The following is a 22,371-nucleotide window of genomic DNA, read 5'->3' on the forward strand; positions in this document are numbered from 1 at the left end:
AAGTTTATTCCAAGAAAAAAGCAGGGACAGCCACCCGGGGCTGCTGCGCAGCCCCTTAAGTACAGTTTTTGAACACACGTAATGCACACGGATAGGACAGTTCAAACTTTCACACCAGAATTCTTACAGCTAATAGGTGCATTTTCTAAACTCTACTTTCTCACCACAACTTTGCTCTTTCTCAAAACAGCCCAGTTCTTTCCCACAACAGTCCCGAGCACCTGCTCTTATTTTTCTCTCATGTTGATGTTCTTCCCAACCACTCTCGTTCAAAACAGGTCCTTGTTCTCATGAGACAGTGCTCCTGTTCTCATGAGACAGTGTTCTCTGTTCCCACAGGACAGCTTCTTCAGGATGCATCAGTATGTTGTCAGGATCAGGGCCTCCATTTTCAGTCCTCTCTTTCAGTCCATCTCAGGGGTATACTTTGATCTGGTCAACATCTATTGCTTCGTCAGTATGTGCCAAGGTGCTGACAGACCCGCTGTCACCCCTGACACCTCTACTTTCTGTGGTAGATGCAGGTCATCTACTTGTGTAGCTCTCAGGTATCCTGTTAGGAAGGTTATGGGTTCTTAACAATGCTGCATATTAGTGTAAATGTCTGTCTTAAAATGAGACACAAGGGATAACTTGTCAAGTCTTCTGATATTTATTTTTCCATACCCAGATGACTTGTATGATTTCTACTTTTTATTCTGATGCTCAAAGTTAGCAAGCTCTGACCTGAACACTTCAAATGTTGGGAATATCAAAAAGTCCTTTAAAAGTGATCTTTTTTAAAGCTTCTCTTTTCACGTAGTTAATACTGAACAGTAACCTTCAGAACAAGACTTGCATACTTTCTGTAGCAGGAATTTGTAGGAAATCTCTTGCCATTTGTGCTGGTAATTTGTTGGGTTGGAAAGGATAACTTTTCTGAACTTCAAAACATAGTGTGGTGATTTGAAACCGTATTGAGTGTCTTGAATTGCAAGCTGTTTGAGAGACACATCCTTAGTCCACTGCTAAAGCCTGGTTTGGTTGGTGATATTGATAATGGACTAAAGTTAATACAGTTTAAAGGCCTTCAGCAGCAGAGTGGCTGAGAAATGAGGAGGCTGAGCATCAAGCAGTCTGTAGCTGAAGGGTACCCGGTTGAAGAGAGAAATCCTTGTTGAGAAATGTTTTTTCACTTCCTCTGTTTCTAAAATTGACTTGAAAGGAAAACACAAATGATTGATGTCGTATATACTATATGTGAATTCTGCTGCTTCTTGGTATAGTAATGGCTTTGATTTCCCCTCCTAAATTGGCATGACAGTGGTAAGTGTGCTGTCTGCCGCTCCAGCAAGTTTCAGAAAGCACCAGCTTCTGCTGACCTAGTTGGTGCCAAAGGTGATAATTACGTCTCTAAAAAGCTGTGAAGGGAGTCCTATTAGGGTAGGTATTCATGACTGTACTAACAAGTGGGTGCAAAGTGGGAGTTAAAAGGGATTCTCTTATCTTCCTAGGATTGCTTAGTATTGCTGTGCAGGGGAGGAGAGCTCTGCTGCTACTGCAAAGCCTCTTTGTAGTAAGGAGATGTTCGTATTGATATCCATTGCATCTGGATGTGTTCAGGAGCACCGACATGTTCTGTTAAAAAAGGCAGGAGACTGCAGTTTTGTTATCGTACTCCCAAGAAATATGTCCATTTATAAGAGCAGTGAGAGGGTTTTGCTTAAAATTAGCAAGTTCAAGATGGTAGTGCTTGTGTGGACATTGAAATAAACACTAGTGATGTTCCTTGTCCATAGGTTTGGTGCATAGGAAAAAATGCTACTGTTTCATGGGCTGGCCTTGTCCTTTGAAGTCTGACAGAGTTGCTGAGTTTGAGGTGTTTGGCATTATGAAAGCAAGCTTGTTCGCCTTAAGTTTTGAGTAGCATGGTATAAACCTCTGCTTCCAGTTAAAGGCAGAGTAGTTTTGGACATCTTCAGGATATTCTGTGTTGCACCAGAACCATCAATACTGGATACAGAACAGTATAATGCTGAGCAGGCAGGAGCAATATTGAGGGTCAGGTGTGCAGAGGTCTTTTGTTGTGCTGCTTGGTTGAGCTGTTCATGTGCCTGACACATGAAATGTGTGATGTCATGGCCGAGGTCACTGGCTGTTGATCTGTCTTGACAGTGGTTTTGTGCATGCATGTTACACGGGTCACCCAAAATCCTACTTTGGTGTAGTTCGTGGTGCTGTTCCTAAGAGGTGCATAATCTTTGTTTCACAGGGCCAGTTCAGGACTGGAGGCAAGTCGTCCTGATCTGGACATGTATAACACTTTTGGTACAGCAGAGGAGACTCTTGGAACTGACACTTAACTTCCTAGACTGTCTTCCATGCCACTGAAGGTCACTGCTGTTGCAGTGGCTGATGGAAACAATTTTGATCATCTGAAAATGCTTTTCCTTAGAGGCAGTGAAAACTAGGACAAGGTGGGGTGGGAAGGACTGAGCAGTGGCTCTAATAAGTAATACTGAAATGTCCAAGAATGGGAACAATTTAGTGGGTGATTTATCTGGGAAGGTGCTTGGAATGAGCTTCTGCAGTTGTCCCCCGTGCCACCACCCTTATAGGGGAGGTGCTTCCTCCATATGTTAGTTTAAACTCTTTGTAATATGACAGGGTGCATAGCCTGGGATGTTTTTTGTGAGCTGTTGTGTTCCAGCATTGCCCCTTGTGTGGCTAGATACTTGTAAAACTGGAAACATATGTGTAGCATAAAGCTTTTCTTAGACTAAAATTTCCATCCTGTGGCTGCTCCCGTACAGGAAGGCAGCTGAGAGCAGTAGGGAGTAAAGCAGCTGCAGGACAACAGTTGACTCCTGTTGGTCACCTTGCAGCCCTCTCCCGTCCCAGCCAATACTGTGATTTCCCCCCCCCCCCCCGCCAGAATCTGCCAAGACATACAGAGCTTTTAAATGCACATCATTCCATGCTTGTTCCACAGTAGCATCTGCTGAACTCAGTGGGTTTTTTCCAGGAAATTAGTTCCATGCAGGAATAAGACTGTAACAATGTAAAAGTATAGCTCTGTAGGCTACATAGGGGGGAAGAAATTATTTTTGACTTGCAGTCAGTTTGCAGTATAATTTTAATCCAGAGGTCTAACACAGCAGCATGGTTTCTTATATTTATAATTTAAATAATATATGCTGATGCTTACCTATTTATATATTATTTACTAGGCAGAAGATACCTTGAGGGGTATACTTTTTATTGAATTATATCCAGATCTTCTAAAAGAAACCTTGGCAATTGGCAATTACTGTAAATATCCTTATAATGTGTAGATGGCTTTTCAGTTACTTTGCAAACAACTGTATAACTTTTGGTAGTATGTGGGGGGAAAAAAGTAACATCTGTTCTATTAATTGGTTTTGGGGAAATTGTACTTTGCATATCAGATGGAGTGTAAGGAAGATAGAGACCTATAGTTGTCAGCCAAATCTTTCAGCTGCTAAAAAACAAACCTCTGAAGTACTTTGACAGTGTCTAGCCTGCAATTGTTGCAAAGTGCTGAAACAGCATTAACTTTTTCAGTGTCTGAACCTTGTAACTACAAACAAAAACTGTCAGTTTTGCTCAGTACCTGATGCCAGATGCTCCAGTTCTTTTAAGGGCTCCTACTGGAACCTAAATGGTATGTTGAGTTCATGCAGCCAGATCACCAAATGTGGTTTTTTTTGCTTTCCTTTTGTGCCGGGCTAAAGGCAGTGTCACATCTGTGTTAGTGCTTACCAAAAAGTGTAATGTTGCAGGGCCTCCTGAAAGAGTGAAACTATCTTTCCAGTTATGTGCCACATCAGTGCAGCTGCAACAGGTCAAAGGATTGGAGAAACTACCCAGTTAATGATGATACCTGCTGATCTTGCCAAATAGAGTGCAAACAGAACTGCTTCCAATTGATACTGCCAAACAGAGTTCACACTCTGGAAAAGTCCTCTTCCAGCAGCAAAACATTCTCCAGTCTTGTTACCTATGGAAGATACTGTTCTAATGTCAGTATAAAGTTGCTCAAAGGATGCGTTTCTGCAGTGCAAGTCTTAAACATCCTTACCTTCTGTGTGCATAGACACAGTTTATTTAAAAACAGTGGTCTACCTAGTGCAAAAGTCGGGTACAGACATTGCTCCCCGTCCTCAGAAACCTTCAGAATTCTTTATTCAGTTTGTACACTAAATGTTATCTATCTAATATTGAGAGGACAAGAATCAAGCTGGTTTCTTCCCTTATTGCATCAAGACAAGGTGAAACTTGTAGGTAGAGTGCTATTTGAATCATCCTACTTGGTCCCAAGTTTGTGTGTGTGGCTTTCAGGTCACATTGCTGGTGACCTGACTGGGGGTCATGTGTCTGTAGGCTGTGTGAATGCCAGCAAGGCTGTTGGCTTATCCTTGAGCATCTGCTAATTCATAATCACATCTACTTTATCACCACTAGAGGCTCCTCCAAGTCATGTTTTGGATTCATTTCTGTGTCAGGAAGCAGTTTAAGCTCTAAGTAGCATGCAGATGTCCGAATCTGTCAGTGTGGCACCTCTTTACAAGCAGTGATTTTATATTTCTTTAATTAAAATAAAGCCATTCTCTTGATACCATGGCTGGATCCAAATCATCCATTTGAAATAGTTACTGGTCATTAACTACTGATGAACCTTAAAGTAGTGTTGACTGGAAGCTTCTTGTGTTGCTTGCTAGTAGGTGGAAAAAACAAGCATGAAAATATTTAATGGTGAGTGTGGGTAAATAATTTTCTTTTAACATCAACATATTTTATCCCAGTATAGATAAGGCTATAATTATCAACACAGATTATTTTATGGTTCACAGGCTTCCTTGTGTGTCTGGGGTAAGTTTCTCATGACAGGGCTCTACTCACACTTGCGTTCTCAAAACACTAACTTTTGCTGCAAACTGCTTATTACTGCACTGTAATTTGATAAAGTGCAAGCATCTTGTGTCAGGTGCAGTGTGTCTGATCTAACGCCCTAACAACATGAAGACTAAGTTTTCAAGAGTTAATCTGATAAAACAGGAAAGACTATCAACATGGGATTGTGTCTACCATAGAAATATGGATGAATTGTCTGTTCTCTGCCATTCTCGGGTTTTGGTAGCCTTGCCTTGTTCCATTTATAGTCAAGTCCTGTGCTCGGGTTTTACATTTTTGCAGATGCGTGGGTATCATTTTTCCCAGATAATCCAAACTGACTGTATGGATGCTACAATTTTTTAGTGTGGAAGTGTGCTGGAGCATTGTACCTGAGCTATTGGACACACGTTGTGCAGTTTTGTAGAGTAAGCACCAGTGGTCTCTGTAGTCACAGATAATTATATATGATGATCCTGTTATGTAGAAAGTGGAGGAACTTAAATGCCTTACTTTTGTGGAGGGTTCAAGATAAGAAGGTGCTGTGTGTTACTGGTGTACCCATGAGAACTCTTTAGTAGGTAATTTTTTATTATCTGTTACTCTAGCACCCAGCTACTGTTTTTAAACTTCAAGACTTTAAAAAGCAGAGCTGAAAAATAAGTAATCCAAAAATGACCAGAAGGTAGCTAACAGAAGGGTCTAAGTAGAAGATGATGCCTTGCAGTAGAAAATTTGTTCTGTCTAGAAGTTCTCTACTTTTTCTTTTTTTCCCTTGAGATATCACCTGTTCCTACAAATCTCTATCGCCATAAACGCAAAACTTCTGCAAGAGCTCTTGCTGTCAGTCAGACATGGCAGTTTATCCTGTTGCTCAGCCTAGGCTGTTCTGCTTCTTCTCCCCATTGTTGTGTTTGGGGGCTTTTCTTCATCATTTCACCTCAGATCCTTTCTTAGTACTGGCAGGAAATACTGCATCATGTCGAAGCTGTTTTAAAAGTTGCTTTTAGTCACACAATTTTACAACTTTGACTTTCCTACAAGATCCATCTTTCTCTGTCCAAATTATAAGATCTCTTGCCTGTATTCTCATCTTACATCTGTCTCATTAAATTTCTGTATTGACTTTAATACTCTTGACCTGTGGTAGGCTGAAGTGGTTCTTCCTGACTCCTACTCTTACCCTGCATGCCTTCAAGCTTAATGGTTTCAATTAATTAGATTCAAGCTTGAATTTCAAGGATGTGCGTTCACGTACCAAGCTTCGCTTGACTGCACTGGTCCTGCTTTTATCAGAAGTATATAAAGGATACCTTAAATTATGCTGCACTGCAGATGACTCAGACTGCTTCATACCCTTTTGCTGGCTCTTTCAGAAGAATTTTCAGCAAATTGAGGACTCTGGCTTTATCTGGATGTCATGTTAGTAATTGACGTGGGAACAAGTTGGAACATAGGTCAGAATACCAATTGTAGCTTTCACTTCAGAGTTGTACTTTCTCTTGTATGTCCCAAAGATGTCTTTTTAAGCATCTATGTATTAATGATGAGCAAGAACAACTTTGTAGATCGTTCTTGTCTAGCTGTGTGCAATCGGTTTTTTAAATGGAGCATGATTGATAGAGCAAGGAGGTGATTTCCTGGTTATCTGTAGGTGATCAGGGCTTTATGGCCATGGACGTTTTCTTCAGTAGCTGTTTCCTTAGGGCCATGTTGGGAGCTTAGGGTCTCTATGGCAGCTGACACAAGGCAACTCAGGATGAGGTTCAAACAGCAGTAGTACTTTGTAGCCACTGAAGGCAGGTCAAGGACAGTTCAATAACTTGTTCTTGTGACTACAGCAGTCTAATTTGCCTTTATTTTTGAAAGCAGACATTAGCATAAGAGCAACTTGTCTGCCCAATGTAGTACAGCTGTTGCACATACAATTGCAGGAGCTGCTTTTACCCCCCAGCCCAGGGAAGAGTACTTTGTAGAGTGATAAATAGCTAATAACACTCTGCAGGCCTCAGTGATCTGCCTCTGTGTTTTGATTTTTTGATTTAAGGTGGGCGGCTGTGTTTTGAAATCATTAAATGAATTAAACATCATTTGAGCTGGGCTCCTTTTTCTTAGTAGACTAAAGCTCAAATTGAGATTTTAACACTTCAGTAATATTGTGAAATTTGGAGGGGTTGTCTTGTTTTGAAAAACCAAATCTGAGATCTGGGATAGGATTAATCTTCCTTTAATTCTCATCCATTGCAGTGCCACTTACTGGCCTAGTCATTGTTACTCTTGAGAAAAGCTATCCTGTTTGTGATGCTGTGACCTCCAAATCACCTAAAGCACAAGGCAGGGGTGAAAGAGGTTAAGAATAACAGAATGCCAAATGCCTCTTTAATTTGCCTCCACACTAGCAAAAAAAAACCCTCTTACTGTAGAAACAACAGCCTGAGGAGCAAGGATGGATATGTATCAGCTAATCCACTTATCTAAGCTAAAACTTTAAGCTTGGTCTGTTTAAAGCAGCCTGTGGTAATGAAGCTGAGAGATGCATCATGCAGTAATGTCAAAATTTGCTTTTGTGTTTCAAATATAAGTGTCTCATTAGCAAATACCTGCTGACATAGTGCTGAACTGAGAATGCTGGGCAGGGAGGCAGCTTTCGCACGTGTATCAGACCTCACTGGTTTGTGCAGGATCACAGACCCTTTGTAGATGAGTTGTGCTCTGGGATTATGGATAGCACAGTTGTGTCAGTATAGGCTTATAAATCTAGACTAATACACTGCTGATCAGGTCTCCACATTGGGAGATGGTGCTGCTGATTTAGCTATTTGGTTGGAAGTGGTACAGTCCAACAGACTTGCTGCTGCTGATTCTGCCCAGATTTACTGACTGTATCCAGCTCCAAACAGGAGGGCTTACAATCAGCAGTGCAGTGGTTGAAAAACAAGTAGTAGGGCTGCATAATTTTTTAGTTTGCTTCTCTATGGCAGCCAGTGTAGATAAGATTTCAAGTGCAGTTCCTGAGTACTGCCATTCAGCTTCCAGAAACCTGAGTCCCTTCTTTCAGGGAAGGCTGATGTGCCAGCCTTTGAGAAGTCTCTTCAGAGAGCTGCTGCCTGCAGTGCTAGGAAAGGCAAAGTTGTGTAACACTGCAGCACAGTGCTATGGTTTACACTTACAATGCTATAAATACGCCTTTCCCCTTGCTGCTTATGAAAGAGGTGACTGCATCAAGATCTGCCCTGTGTTTTTAGCAGAACATGTGACTGGCTGTCCCTTGAGGAGAGCTTTCCTCTTGCATCCAGCATATGAAGAGAATCAAGGCAATTAGTCATTCACTGACTCATAAATGGTGCTTGTTTAAAGAATTGGCTAAAATTAGTTAAAACAGGCTGAAGGAAAGGGTGTTCTTATATTGAGCTAGCTTGGACATCTCTTCACTCAGCAGATGTAAGTGGTATGTCTTGCTTCACCGAACAATAAAGCAATCTGTTGTGTTTTGGTAAGGATGCAAATGTGGGAATGAATAGGTGAGACTGCAGAAACTTTATCAAGGCTGATGCAAAATGCTGCAAAACTGAGATGTGCTTTGGTTGTGATTGATTGTAGAATGCTAAGGGGTTGGAAGGGACCTTGAAGATCATCTCGTCCCAAACCCTCCCTGGGCAGGGACTCCCCCCACTAGACCAGGTTCCTCAAGGCCTTATCCAGCCTGGCCTTCAGCACTGGTGAGCTTGGAGCATCCACAACCTTCCTGGCCAACCTATCCCAGTGCCTCACCACCCGCACAGTAAAGAATTTTTTCCCAATATCTAACCCAAGATTCCCCTCTTTTCATTTGTACACATACATCCTTCTCCTATCACTATAGTTGCTGACAAAGACTCCCTCTCTGGCTTCCCTGTGTGCTCCCTTCAGATACTGAAAGGTTATTATGAGGTTTCCACACGACCTTCTCTTCTCCAGATGGAACAGCCCCAACCTTCTGAGCTTGTCTTTGTTGGGAAGGTGCTCCACTCCTCTTATGAACCTCATGCCTCTTCTCTGGACTTGCTCCAACAGTTCCACGTCCTTATGCTGGGGGCAGAACTGGACACAATACTCCAGATTGGGTCTTACAAGACCAGAGTAAAGGGGGGAGAATCACCTCCTTTATCCTGCTGGCCACACTCCTTTGGATGCAGCCCAGGATACATTTGGCTTTCCGGGCTGTGAACACACACTGCCATCAGCCATCACACGCAAGTCCTTGTCCACAGGGCTGCTGTCAATCCCTTCTCACCCAACCTGTAGGTGTGCCTAGGATTGCCATGACCCAGGTGCAGGAACTTGCACTTTGCTTTGTTGCACTTCATGGCCTTTGCACAGTCCCACCTCTTGAGCCTTGTCAGGGTCCCTCTGGATGCACCATCCCTGCCCTCCCGCATGGTGACTGCACCACATGGCTCAGTGTCGTCGGTGAACCTGCCGAGGGTGCCCTCGATCCCACTGTCAGTTAGTCCCACTGATTACTTGAATTTGAGCAAACTAAACTATAGAAATTACTAGGGCAGGTCTGAAGTATATCATACTGTCTCAACCACTGTCTTGAAGCAGATTTACACAGGCACATCTATAAAGTATGCACTACTTACCCAGTAAAGTGAAAGTCTAAAATGCTCATTGTGAGATTGAACAGGATGCTGGAGATGTCATAGGCTATAGCAATTCTTAATAAAAGAGACAATCTTCTGGACCCTGAAGCTGGCAAGTGGAGGCAGGTGCCCCAAGTGACAACTGTGCACGTGTAATTGGAGGACTTACACACATGATGCCAGAGATGCCAGTAACGTAGGATGATGCTTTGAATAAGCAGTCTCAAATATTCACACCACTGCTCCAGCAAAACTATTGTTTTTGGAAAGGGACATGGAAAACTGCTTTTCAGTGAACACAAACTATTTCTAGAACAGCTACACTCATGTTAGAGCTTTACCCATTCAGGTAACAGCATCCTCAGTTATACCTGCACTAGGACTATTTCAAGTACCAGCTTCTGCCCTGAAGCAGAGACCTAAGAAGAGATGCGTGATTTGAAGTAAACTTTAGATGTGGTAACCCTAAGTATCTTTGGCTCCTTCAGCAAATATCAGATGCTATAGGGAAACTATAGCATTTGGAGTTATTTTTCACATTTGGAGTTATTTTTCCTATTTGTCCAAATGGGAAAGTAGAGTGTTTGTACAGATATAAATAAGAACTGAGTCATCTGTTTCTGCCAAGAAAATAGACACACAGAGTAGCCTCTCTGCATAACACACACCCAGTGAGCCCCATCTCAAGCCATACAGTGCACAGTCTCTTGGCAGCCCAAAGGCATCAGACCCAAGAGCACAATCTCTACACGAGGCCTTCAGCCATGGCAGAAGTCTGCTAATATCTGGCCTAAAACAATATCAGGCCTCATCCTGGAGTGAAGGTTAAATTGAGGGTGAAATCTAGTAATATTTCACAATGGGAATTCCTGGGAAAATACAGAAACCTCAGTATGATGTCAGCTTTCTCCCATGGGAATCTGAAATTACTTTAGTGCTTGGCTCCTGTGATCTAAGCTCAGTAAAGCTGTCTGGCCGGCAGCTTGCCCTGTGAAAGAGGACCAAATAATTCTATTTGGTGTTGTGTCTTATATAGCCTCTGGGAATTGCCTTTTCAGTGATGAGATGGCAGACAAGAGCAAAAGTTAAGTGAAAATGGGCAGGTTATAGAATAAAATACTTCGATGTTTCAGGATGCATCCAACTCAGTATGTCTCCTGCACTCGTTGAAATTATGGTGTTTTCTGTAGCATCCTGAAAAGTCAAATTGACAGTCAAAGTAAAGGAAGTGAACCTAGCAGTTGTTAGCTGAGTGTAGGTGAGTGCTTCTGTAACCTGCTCCTTCATCTGAGCTCTGAGGGCAGTTACCTGCAGATTTGGGAAAAAAGTTGTCAGATGAATACAACTGTGTTTTAAGAGCTTATGCTAAGGAGTTCAGAAGTTTAATCCTGTCTGGAAACACTCTTGCTTTGCCATTATCAGCCTGGGATGCTGTAGTGGATTTCTGTGGCTGGATTTTGGTAGCAGGGGGTGGCTTCTGTTAGAAGCTGCTGGAAGCTTCCCCTGTCTGGTGGAGCCAATGCCAGCCAACTCCAGGACAGACTTCCTGTCGCTGGCCAAGGCCAAGACAATCAGGAGTGATAGTAATGCCTCCGTGGTAACATATTTAAGAACAGAAGGTTGTAGCACAGAAAGAATTCCAGCCAGGGAAGAGTGAGAACATGCGAACAACAACATAGACACTAAAGTCGATCCAGGAGGTGCTCCAGGCGCTGGAGCTGAGGCCCTGCAGCCCGTGGTGCAGATCATGGTGGAGCAGCTGTGCCCCTGCAGCCCATGAAGGACCTTCGGGGTGCAGAGACCCCCCTGCAGCCCATGGAGGAGCCCATGCTGGAGCAGGTGGATGCATGAAGGAGGCTGTGACCCCGTGGGAGGCCCAAGATGGAGCAGGTCCTGCCAGAGACCTGCAGCCCACAGAGAGGGAAGCCCACACTGGAGCAGGTTTTTCCTGTGAAGGACTTGTGGCCCCTGTGGGGGACCCATGTCAGTACAGCTCATTCATGGAGGACTGCACCTCATGGAGGAATGACCCACGGGACAGCAGGTTGGGAAGAACTGCTGCCCAAGGGATGGACAACATCCATTGCCATGGGATGAGAGGTCCATCAAGGACTGTCTCCCGTGGGAGGGACCCCACGGGAGCAGGGGAAGGACTCCTCTCCCTGAGCAGTGACAGAACCAACAGCTGACCACAACCCCCATTCCTGTCCCCCTGCACTGCTGGTGGGGAGGAAGGAGAACACAGAAGGAACTTGGGGTGGGGGAAAGGTGTTTTTAAGATTGTTTTATTTCTTACTCTGATCCTGTTAGTAATAAATTTAAGTACTATCCCCACTTTGAGTCAGTTTTGCCTGTGAAGGTAATCAGTAAGTAACCTCTCCCAGCTCTTATCTCAACTCATGAATCCTTAGTTGTTTGTCTGGGTTTTTTCCTCTCCTCTGTCCAGTTGCAGAGGGAGAGTGAGAGAGTGGCTTTAGTAGGTACCTGGCATCTGTCCAGAGTCAACTACAGACATAAAGTTGAGGCAGGAAAAAGCCCTCTGTCAAACCCTGAGCCTGGCAGGACTGATGTGTTTGTGTGTGTGGCTGGAGATGGGCACCTGGGGCCGTGCTTGGCTGTGTGACTGGGAAGGGGAACAGCTTCAGGAGTGTGCAGGTGGCCTCTGGACAAGGGGAACTCCTTCTCCAGCTTCCAGCCTGTCCCTAGGAAGTTGTCCATGGAAGAGCATTAACAACTGCCTGCTCTGAATCTGGATGTTCCTTGGCTCAAGAGCATGGACAGTATTTCTGGCCAGAACCAAAGTGGTGGTGGTGTGGTTCAGACTGAACAGCACAATTAGCTGTGCAATGCCATGGACTGTCCCTGCAGTAAAATCAACTGCAAGGAAGAAATATCTTCTCTTAACTGATGAATTGCTTGAAATACTAAACACACAGGCTTTTGCAGGCTAACTCAGTCTCTAGATGAGTAGCATTGCCACAAGCAGTTGTTGCCGTGAAGAGTAGCATCTCTAGACTGAACTTCTACATTATCAAAGGGAGACAATATTAAAAAAAAAAAATCCTTTTACTTCTTTTGAGTAATGTTAGAAGAAAATTGTTTGGTTTCCAGGCACTCCTTGTTCTAACTTCATTGTTCAGAGCAGTTTTATTTTCTGGGGTCCCTTGAGAGATAACCCAGGCAGCAGGAGTGTGAATGTACAAGATTGCAGGAGCTTGGATGCAAACCAGCTTAACAGGGTGTGGGGAATTCCCTTCGTATCATTCAGCTTAACTATGATTTCATGTCTATTGTTAGTCCTGATTTCACATCAGAGGAACAAAATACTAATATGTGGGCAAAAGCCCTTTTTTCTAAAGGTGTAATTGTAACTTGGACCATCATATGGTCAGCAGGCTTTCTGCTTTGGTCTGGGTTGAGTGACTTGACAACAATCTCAGCTTTATGAACATAGCTACATGCATATATAAATATTTAATAAAATTTTACTGTTAAAAGAAGTTTTGATAAAAGGAAACCTAGTTTGTACCACTGGAAATAACATCTTTAGTATTGCCCTAGATAACTAAATTAGGAAGTGTATATAAGATATGATTTAGTGTAAAACAAGAATGGGCTCGTGCCTGTCAAACCAGTCTCTGATCGTGTGTGCTCACCCCTCTTCCTGACTCATCTTTACCCTGCTGTCTTATGGCTCGATTTTCTTTCTGGTTTAGAAGCTTCACATCCTATTCGTGAGATCATTTTTCACATTCAGATCTTTGTGATTCAAATTCCTTATGAAGAGGTGCAGGTGTAATGTAGGATATAAGAGATTTGCTGCTCTTACTGTTCGTATGACCACTGCAGCACTAAGAGAGTTTTCAGGACTCACAAGACTTAGTTGACCTGGTCACTCATCTTGGATCAGGGATGTGCTCCTGGTTCTCTCATAGCACAACAGATGTCAATAAACATTGATACAGTGCTGGTGGGAAGTGAAGCAAAAACTGGGCTTAAAATACCAGTCTAGTGCCCAGCCCTGCCAGAAGAAGTTACTTATGTCCTAAGTCATAATAACTGGAGCTGAAATAGCAATGTTGGTCGTATATTCATTTTTACCTCATCAAATAGTTGACGATGTCTAGCTATAGTGCTGCTTTACAGGTTCTGAGCTGGACAATACTGATGTGCTTTAAACCTCATGGGTATGAGAAAAAGGCTGCTGGTACTGCCTGCTGACCTGTACTGAACGTGTTTTCTGGCACACAGTATTTAACACTGCATGCGCTAATCCAGGCTTAATGTGGAAGAGTCCATTAGATGAATCGTGCCAATGCTTGATGCACAAGAAGCAGTAAAGCATTTTGAGTGATTAGATTTTAACCCAGTAGTGGCCTGTGGTTCCTATTCTTGCCTTTCCTGCATGTTTAGTGTGTGGAGCAGGAGCCATCATCAGGTGGGAATTGCTATGAAAAGGGACAATGTGCACAGCAAGGAACTTAGCCATCCTGTTACAAAGGAAAACGGGATGCCTTGTGCTGCCTGCAAGTACCAGGGCAGGGTGGGTGATCTGTAAGAGACCATGATTGTACCTGCACACAGAGTCAGTAGGAGCTTGTCCGTGGGCTGGCTGTAGCAGATAATTACAAATAATTGCAAAATAACTTAGAAACTCAAAGCACTTCCTCTGTAACTGATCTTAAATACAGTTTTCAAAAGATGCTTGGCTTCACTGATGCTGTATTTTCATAGGGCTGGCATTAAGCTTGTGATGTTTGGAAATAAAAATTATCTGTAAGTGGCACTTCCAGAAACACTGAGCAGCTGCAGTCTGTGTTGGCCACTGTTGAAGCTGCTCATGCTCCCCATTACCCTCAAATCAGATGAGTTGTGATGCTGGTGGCTTTCCAGGAATTGTGTGCACTTCCCCAGGAAGTTTTCTGTAGTGGGCAGGTAGGATGGATTCACCATTCCTCCCCTTGCTGCCTGAAAACCAGGGTTCTGAGTTTTGTCAGCTTGAGAGGAGTGTAGGAAATCCGTGTCAGACTACTCAAGTGTCATTTACAGCTACAAGTACTGAATTTCTAGACAGCTGAAGCTAGGAGGGAGTCCTGCCTATGTTAGTCCCACTGGCCACCCTTTGCTGATCCAGGCCAGGATGCTCTTGGCCACATGGGGTTGACTCAATCAGTGAATAATTCGGTAGAAATACTAGGTTTGTGTTTTCAGTCAGATAATACAGGATCTAGTGAGGCTCTTATTTTTCTGGCATGCATAGCAAAATCTGTGGCTTCACCTTACTGAAATAAAAGAAAGGTTGCAAACCTGAAGTGCAGTCATTTTTGAGGATCCATGGGAGCAAGGCAGTAAAACAGGAAACAAAGTGACCGTGCTGGTAGAAATCTTAAAATACATGCCATGGTGTAACTTGGACGTTGAAGTTCTTGCGCAGTAGCTGTAAATGCCTGTAAAGGGTTGGATCTTCTGCCAGGCTGGACTATTGAGAGGAGTTTATTATTTTTCTAGGGACTGTAAGTGTGACTAATTATAAACTGGAGAAGGAGGGGACGGCTGGTGGCTGGTCTCCACCTTTCTGGCTATTGACTATGTTCAGTGATGTCAAAGAGCCATGACAAGGAGTTGGCTAAAATCAGAACACCAAAACAGAGTTATTTCTCTCCAATTTAAGCTCAGCTAGAAGAGTCAAGCCTATGGTGAATGCAGTAACGGTTGGGTACTTGCCGGGGGGGGACTGAGCTGCACATTTAGTCCTCCTAAATTTGTCCAGCTGTAACAGAGCTGCCTGAAAACTCTACCACTCTCTAGTACGTAGCAGCCTGGCTGAATTTAACAGAAATGAGCTCATTTGCCTTACATCAGTGAAGTTGTAGGGAGGAAACCATTCTAGGAGCTCTGTTTAGAAAATAAGTTTATTGTTGAATTTGGTCTTCTTGGTTTTTAACATGTTTAGAATCAGGTTTTCAATGGGGAAAAAAAATGACCTGTGATCGTGGCTGTTGCTGCATCTTTGCAAGCAGTCTTGCAGCTTGTCTTGGAACTTCTTGGCTTGCTTAACCCACACAGAAACTCAAATAGCATTCAGTTAGAGCAGAGTGGGCTTACATAACTTTCCATGCTTCCTCTGGCAGAAGAGATGTGGAGTAATTCTCTCAGACCTGTTTGTAATGGCCTGGAAAAGCATCTGGTTTCACTTTCAAATTCTGGATGATCTCACCACGGGGACTGAAAATGGTGCTCTTTTTGTTTGGAAAAAATCCCAGCCTGTAATGTGAGGTTTCATGTTTTGGTGTCTTTTGGCTCTGAAATCAGGTTTGTAGAGAAGCTTCACTTGGCTGTATGCTCCAGTACAGCATCTCAATGTGCTAAACAATTACAGGCTAGTTAGAAATAGCTTATCAACACATAATGTGACTGCTTTCCCTAAATATGTGATGGATTACAGTGTCTTAGCTGGATCCGTGAGGGAAGATTTCTCTAATTTCTCCAGTTGCATTTTCTAGCCCTAGAGCTCAAGAGCATCCTTGATGTGACAACACCACATGATAATTATTGTAGGCAGGTAGTCTCTTCTACTAAAGACTTGTGTCTGTACAACAGGATTTAGAAGTTTGGAACGGTCTTCCAGGCTCCACAGCTTCTGCATGAGTCTGCATCACATACAGGGACCATAACTGGTGCTCCAGGCTCAGCTTTGAGAGAGGCTTTCTTGAGAGAAAACCCTCAGGGTTAGACAGTTTGAGAGCAGAGGGTTTTTGCTGAGAGAAATGAGACCTGCACTCCTTGACCATCCATGTGGGATATAAGCATGTCAGTTCTGGTACTCTGCTGTCACAGTGCTCTTTGTTTTGGTCTCCTGGAAACTACACCTGCGTAGAAGACAGATTCTGCCAAGAAATCTTGTAGGTAGCTCAATCCTGAGTTTTGTTGTCTCTTGCATTTTTAATCTCGGTCCATGGGCTGTTCTATGTCTTAGATCTCACGAAACTGCATGTAGGCACAGGAATGGGCTTTCTTGGGAAAACCCCAGTAGTCCCAGTGAGTCTGCAGCTACATGATGCAATAACCTGAGCTGGAGTGGATGTGCTCTGCCCTGGGTAAATCTCTGCTCTGCTCCCAGTGCAGGGTGGCTTGTTGTAGGCATGTCCTTGCTGCAGCAGTCGCTCTGTTCTGCAGTGGTGTGGTGACAAGAGGCATTTGCTCACTGCTCTTGGAGCGATGCCATTCCTGCAACTGACCTTAAACTGTGGGCTGGGATTTAAGCAGATCTTAAACCTCACAACTTAGGTTGTGAGTGTGCTGTGGCAAATGACTGCGGGGTGAGGACTCAGTGCTGCTGCAACATGCCCACTTACAGTCACTATCATGGGCAGGCATGTACAGACCATACAGCCACGTGAGCTGATGAGTTTCTTACATAAAGGTGAACAGAAAGCCTTCTTTTCTTGGCTGCCTGGCACTCTGACCCCATATAAAATTTGGGTCGCAATGCAAAGGCGTATGCAGATAAGTAAAACTGTAGCCAAGTACTTCACAGCTCAGTAATCTGTTTGTTCCGTTGTCTACTTCTGTTTCTGGGAATAAAACTTTGTCTTGCTGAACAAGCCCAGCACCCTGTGCTCAAGTGGCATGGTTAGGCACTTAAGTGGAAGGGGGTGGCCTGGAATTCTGCTTTCACAATCTTGCTTCTGGGATCTCTTCTCGTGTTCAGTTGCACATGAGCCTGGCCGTGGAACAGGGACCAGGAGAAGCTTCTCTGGGGATCCCACACTGGGTTGGTGGTGGGACTTTGTTGGCAGATTGACTAGTTCCCAGGGAAGAGTTTGTGCCCCAAAGCACAGCAAGTCCCCTTTTTAGAGATGAGTATTTTGGGCACTTGTTCAGTCCAGATTCAGACTGCTGTGAATGGCAAGACAGAGAAGTTAATATCCAGAGCTGGGATCTCTGCAGCCTTCTCTCAGCTGACTGAGCTCAGAGTTGTGCCCCACAGCTGGTTGCTGACCTCTGGAAGGAAATCTTTGCTGTCATTGCCCATCAATATTCAGTTCATCAAGTTGCACTAATTTGTTAAACAGACACAGATAGTATTGAGACTTAAAAATGCCTGTGGTGACAAAACATAATATTAGGAACACAGGTAGATGGACCAGCTTAAATTTGGCACAAGAAAGGCAAAAAAACTTCAGTTACGTAACAAATTTTTTTCCTCATGGAAAGAATAATTTTAAATATTTGCACAGCCAAATGTAAAACAGGTCTATTCAACTCAGCAAACATTTTTTTTTAGCCTGCTTTTAAACCCAGTAGTATCTTGAGTTATAACTTTTTCAGTATATTTTGTCCTGTTTAACAACACTTGTTTAATAGTGTTTCTTGAATTAGGACGTGGTAAATGCCTTTTTTTGGCTTGTTTTCTGAGCATTACCAGCCCAGGTGTTTAAATTTTTCTTTTTCAATTAGCATTTTGCTCATAAGAACCTATGTAGGGTTATAAACCAGTGTCCACGTGCCCTCCCCCCCATAAAATGAGCAGTTTAGTAGCCCTAATGATGTGGGGTTTTTTTTCCAATCTTTTCACTGTAATGGTTGCTTGTTGCTCTTTTTTGTTCTGTTTCATAACTAAAATATTTTTCTCTTTTTTCAGGCTCACATTAAATTCCCTATCGACTATCCATATTCACCACCTACCTTCAGATTCCTGACCAAAATGTGGCACCCCAACATTTATGAGGTAAGGTGTTTTATAAAAAACTCTTTCTCAGGCACGTGAGAAGGCTTTCTGTTTCCTTAATCTTAAACTCACTACCTGTGTGTGTCACAATCAGAGGGTAGTCAAGGCTGTGGACTGTCAATATTTGGGTCATGGTACAACCACATAACAGGTCCAGAAGGGGAGTGGTTCTGTGCAGAGGCAATTGGTTCAGTATTAACACCCAGTTTAGTAGAGCTGTATTTGAAAGCTGAAGCCCTGTGTTGGTTCAAAACTGGACTTTTAGTGGAGTGAGTCGAATCCTTGCTGAACATTTGGATATCCTAGACAAGTGTCAGCCTGCCAGGAACACTAGTCAAATAGTTGGAGGACCTAGAGGCCTTTCAAAAATGTTCCTGTTGGTGCAGGTCTGTAACCTTATCACAGGTGTCCCTATGAGAGGTTCTGCAGGCATCCTTTGGACCCACTTGAAAAGAGGAATGTCACTTCTCTTCCTTCCCCTGAACAAATGATGGCTTCAGTTGATGCCTTGGGCTTGGAAAGCCCTTTTCTGACCAGTTCTTGCTGCTAAATACCCAGTTTGGAATGGGTGTGCTTCCAGTATCATGGTGATAACACTGATGGCTTAGTAAAAAATGGCTAAAAGCCTTGCCAAATTTCAGTGCAGAACAGGATAGTAATCAGCTTTAATTGTTGACTGCTCATGGGGATTGCCCTAAGCCCAGGGACATCCTCAGATGAGTTTTCTCACTTGGACTTTGGACTTGGCACAGAATCTTGCACGTAGCCAAAGATGGTTGTTTTCTGTGAGGCTCTTCCAGTTACATGGGAGTTCAATTGGTAAATAAAGAGACCTGCAGATTATTGCAGACCCACACTGTGGGTATTGATTCTGAATCCAGAAATCCTCCTGCAGGAGGCAAGTGGGTAATGGTTACCAAAATGACATGTACAAAAGGAGTCTTGGAGAGGACCTCCCCCAGTCCTGGTGGGAAAGATGAAAAATTGGCTCTAGAAACTCTAGAAACAACTGAAGGTAGGAGGAGAAACTAACCCTAAACTTGATGGGTATATTTTGGGTTTACCTTTGAAATACTCCAGTTCTCAGCTTTGTTCTTTGTGTTTGTAGCAGTATTTCTTGCAGCTGAGGGAATCTGAAGCAGCTTGCAGGCTGTTTTGGAAACAACAGTTAAGCAATGAAGATGAGGCACTGGGATAACTCCAAATGAAACTGAGACTAACTCAGCAAAGTGCTTGAGGTTTGAGGGTTTGTCAGGAGGAGGGAAAAGAAGAAACCCTTTTAGTGTAAGGAAGATGAAAGAAAACAGCAGTTTACAGAATCTGCTGGTGGGATCAGATTGGAGAGGTTGGGGCTGATGTTCCAGTTCTGATCAGTGAGACTTGAGTAAGGTGTATTTTTCCCATCTCTACTTTACTTGGGTCATCTAGTTGAATTTTGGTAAAACTGCATTCACTTGTTTGTTATTTTTATGACACAAGAGTTCTCAGTCCTAGATAGAATTGTGGCTGTTTCCCATTGGCAGATGAATACCTCATCCTCCTTGTTTGTGTCTTTCAAAAATGTATGTAGGGAAAGGCTCACCCCTTTCCTACCCTGATCCCAAAACCTTGTGCTGATCTCACCAGGCCCCCTTACACCTTTACCCCTCCAGACTCTAATGCAGTGCAATTCCCAAACACATAACACTGATCATTGCAAGAGGGAAACTTCTCATATCCTTGCTTCCCTCTATTATCTTCATATTTCCAAATATCTGCTTGTTCATGTGCTGCTCACCTGATCGCTTCAGGAACTTCTGCCAAGTGCTGTGATGCCTTCTCTGAGCCACCAGCATTGTGTTCTCCCAGGAAGTGGTTAAAGGAAAAACTAAAGAAAATTATTAAAAAAACCGTAATGAGCTGGGAACATAAATTAACGTTGGTAAAATTAACTTCACCTTAAAATGATACTAAAAAAATTCCAAGGTTGCACAAGCCTGTTGGAGTCCTAAAAGGGAGACTGCCTTCTTATGGCAAACTGTTCCAGCAACATAAGTATGTGCTGTGGTATTCAGCAGCTCCAGGTGCTGCATTGCTGTGTTCTTCACTAAAACCTGCTTCAAAGTGACAAGGGCTGGCTAGATTAGCAAACCTGGCAGGGTTAGTACGCCACTGAAATCTGGATCCTGATCACAACCCTCCAACGCTGACGGAGGATCTTGTTTGGCTATGAAACAAAAGTCATTGTTAATCAAGGTGAGTTGAAATGTCTGCGAGGCCCTTCAGGTGAGCTGCTGCAGTCTGTGGCTGCGATCACTGGCTTGGGCTCAAAGGCACAGATGCTATTGCTGTGAGCAGCCCTGCTCTGCCCTCCAGCAGTGCTGGAAGGGCCTGAGGCCGGGTGTGTGGGGAGCTGCCAGCCTGGATTCCTAAACAGGACTGATCCTGCCATCAACCTGTGCCTTGGATTGGAGTGACTGGGAGCGGCGTGAGCACTGCTCCTCAGCTCAGGCTGTGCCTCCTGAAGGTGTGGGGCTGCCTCCAGGAACTTGTACGTCACCCCAGCAGCAAGGGAGAGCAAGCCAGTGGGGCCTGGAGAGGCCAATAGCTGCTGGCTGGCCTTAGGACTCATCTGCACCTTCACCCCATCCTGCAGTAAATCACCCCCCCATGAGTCCCTGGAGCACCTTAGTGGAGGATATCTGATGTGATGGATAATGCCACAGCATTCCTACAAAGTAATTGTGTCAGAGGGCTGTTGCTGATGGAGAATTGGGTTTACAGGCTTCCTCAAATGTTTATAAATGGTAGGCATTATGGAGCTTTAAATCTATATTCAGGCCATAACAGTGGTGAGTAGAACACATAATGGGGATTACGTGGCTGTATGGCTTCCATATGCTCCCAGAATCTCTTGCATGCTGGAAGGGATTTTCAGTGAAACCTTCAGAGAACATCTCCTGCTCTTTCACCTGATATTTTGAACAGCTGTGTCCTAGGGGAGCAGTGTAAGCCTGCCCCACACCATCTGTTCAACATCCTTGTGTCCTGGGAGAACAAATGTTTTCATACCTGAGCTAGTAGAGAGTGATAAACCCTTCAATTCAAAAATTCCTGTAGCTAACTCAGCTACCACTGGGAACACCAGATTTTTTTAACCCTACTTTGGGTCTCCTGTGACTAAAGCTTATTTCTGTCACTATGACAGTACTTGCTATCTGGAGACCAATTTAGTTTTATGCTGTCTTATTACTATTTTTGCTTGCTTTGCTACATTCTTTAAACCTGACTGTCTCTGACTTTAGGTTGGTTTTTTTGCCAATTTGCAGACTAACCCTTGTGTATAAATAAAGTAGATCCAGGATGAATGGAGAACCACTTCCAGTTCTTACCAGTTTGGGTTTGGGGTTGGTTGGGGTTTTTTTGGGTGTTCATATCAACAAGGTTAAACTGCTCCAGAGGTAGCCAGAGTGGTGGAGTTGAATCACCAGACTTCAGCCTCAAGCCAGGCTATTCTCAGTGCTTTTTTCTGTCTTGCAGAATGGAGATGTATGTATTTCAATTCTTCACCCACCTGTAGATGACCCACAAAGTGGAGAGCTGCCATCTGAGAGGTGGAACCCTACCCAAAATGTCAGGTAACTGTGAATATGATGTGAAACACTGACTTCAAAAGGCCTGTTGTCTCTACAAGACTAAGGTCTAGGTTGGGAGAGGCTTAGAAGGGAATTTAAGGCTTTGGGGTTTTAAGGCTTGAATCAAGTGGAAACCAGACTTACCAGGCTGTCTGAAGGTACCGAAGGTGCTCTGTGTCCTGATACTGAGCTGGCAGTGTGGAACCTTCTGTCCTGTTCACAGGGTTTCATGCTCTTAAGGCAAATTATTTCAAATGTTCTGGCCTTTCCCAGTCATTGTTATCTTCTTCAGGATACCACTAATGGAAAAATACATTTTTGCATATTTAGGCCCAGTAGAAGCCTTTTGTTTGCCTTCTGTTGTTTGTCTGTCTCCTGTCCTGCTACTGGTATCTTGAGCAGTTAGTTGGGTAGTTTTCTTCCTGCCAAAAGAACAAAGGATCACTGAGTACCAGAGGCATTCTAGTGTTTGTTTGCCAGAGATGACCAGGGTTGAAGTTTTTGAAAG

The 22,371-nt window shown here is 43.6% G+C and overlaps 1 protein-coding gene across 1 annotated transcript in view; it reads left to right on the forward strand.

Moving 5' to 3' along the window:
- UBE2R2 (ubiquitin conjugating enzyme E2 R2) overlaps positions 1-22,371 on the forward strand; it is a 56,667-nt gene that overhangs the window by 28,975 nt on the left and 5,321 nt on the right. The window contains exons 2-3 of the mRNA XM_018078802.2: positions 18,163-18,249; positions 21,769-21,866. Of these exons, the coding sequence (XP_017934291.1) occupies positions 18,163-18,249; positions 21,769-21,866 (185 nt within the window). The remainder of the gene's footprint in view (positions 1-18,162; positions 18,250-21,768; positions 21,867-22,371) is intronic.

This window comes from Manacus vitellinus, unplaced genomic scaffold (assembly GCF_001715985.3).
Source record: "Manacus vitellinus isolate BGI_N305 unplaced genomic scaffold, ASM171598v3 scaffold_42_pilon, whole genome shotgun sequence".
In the NCBI taxonomy this organism is placed as follows: Eukaryota; Metazoa; Chordata; class Aves; order Passeriformes; family Pipridae; genus Manacus; species Manacus vitellinus.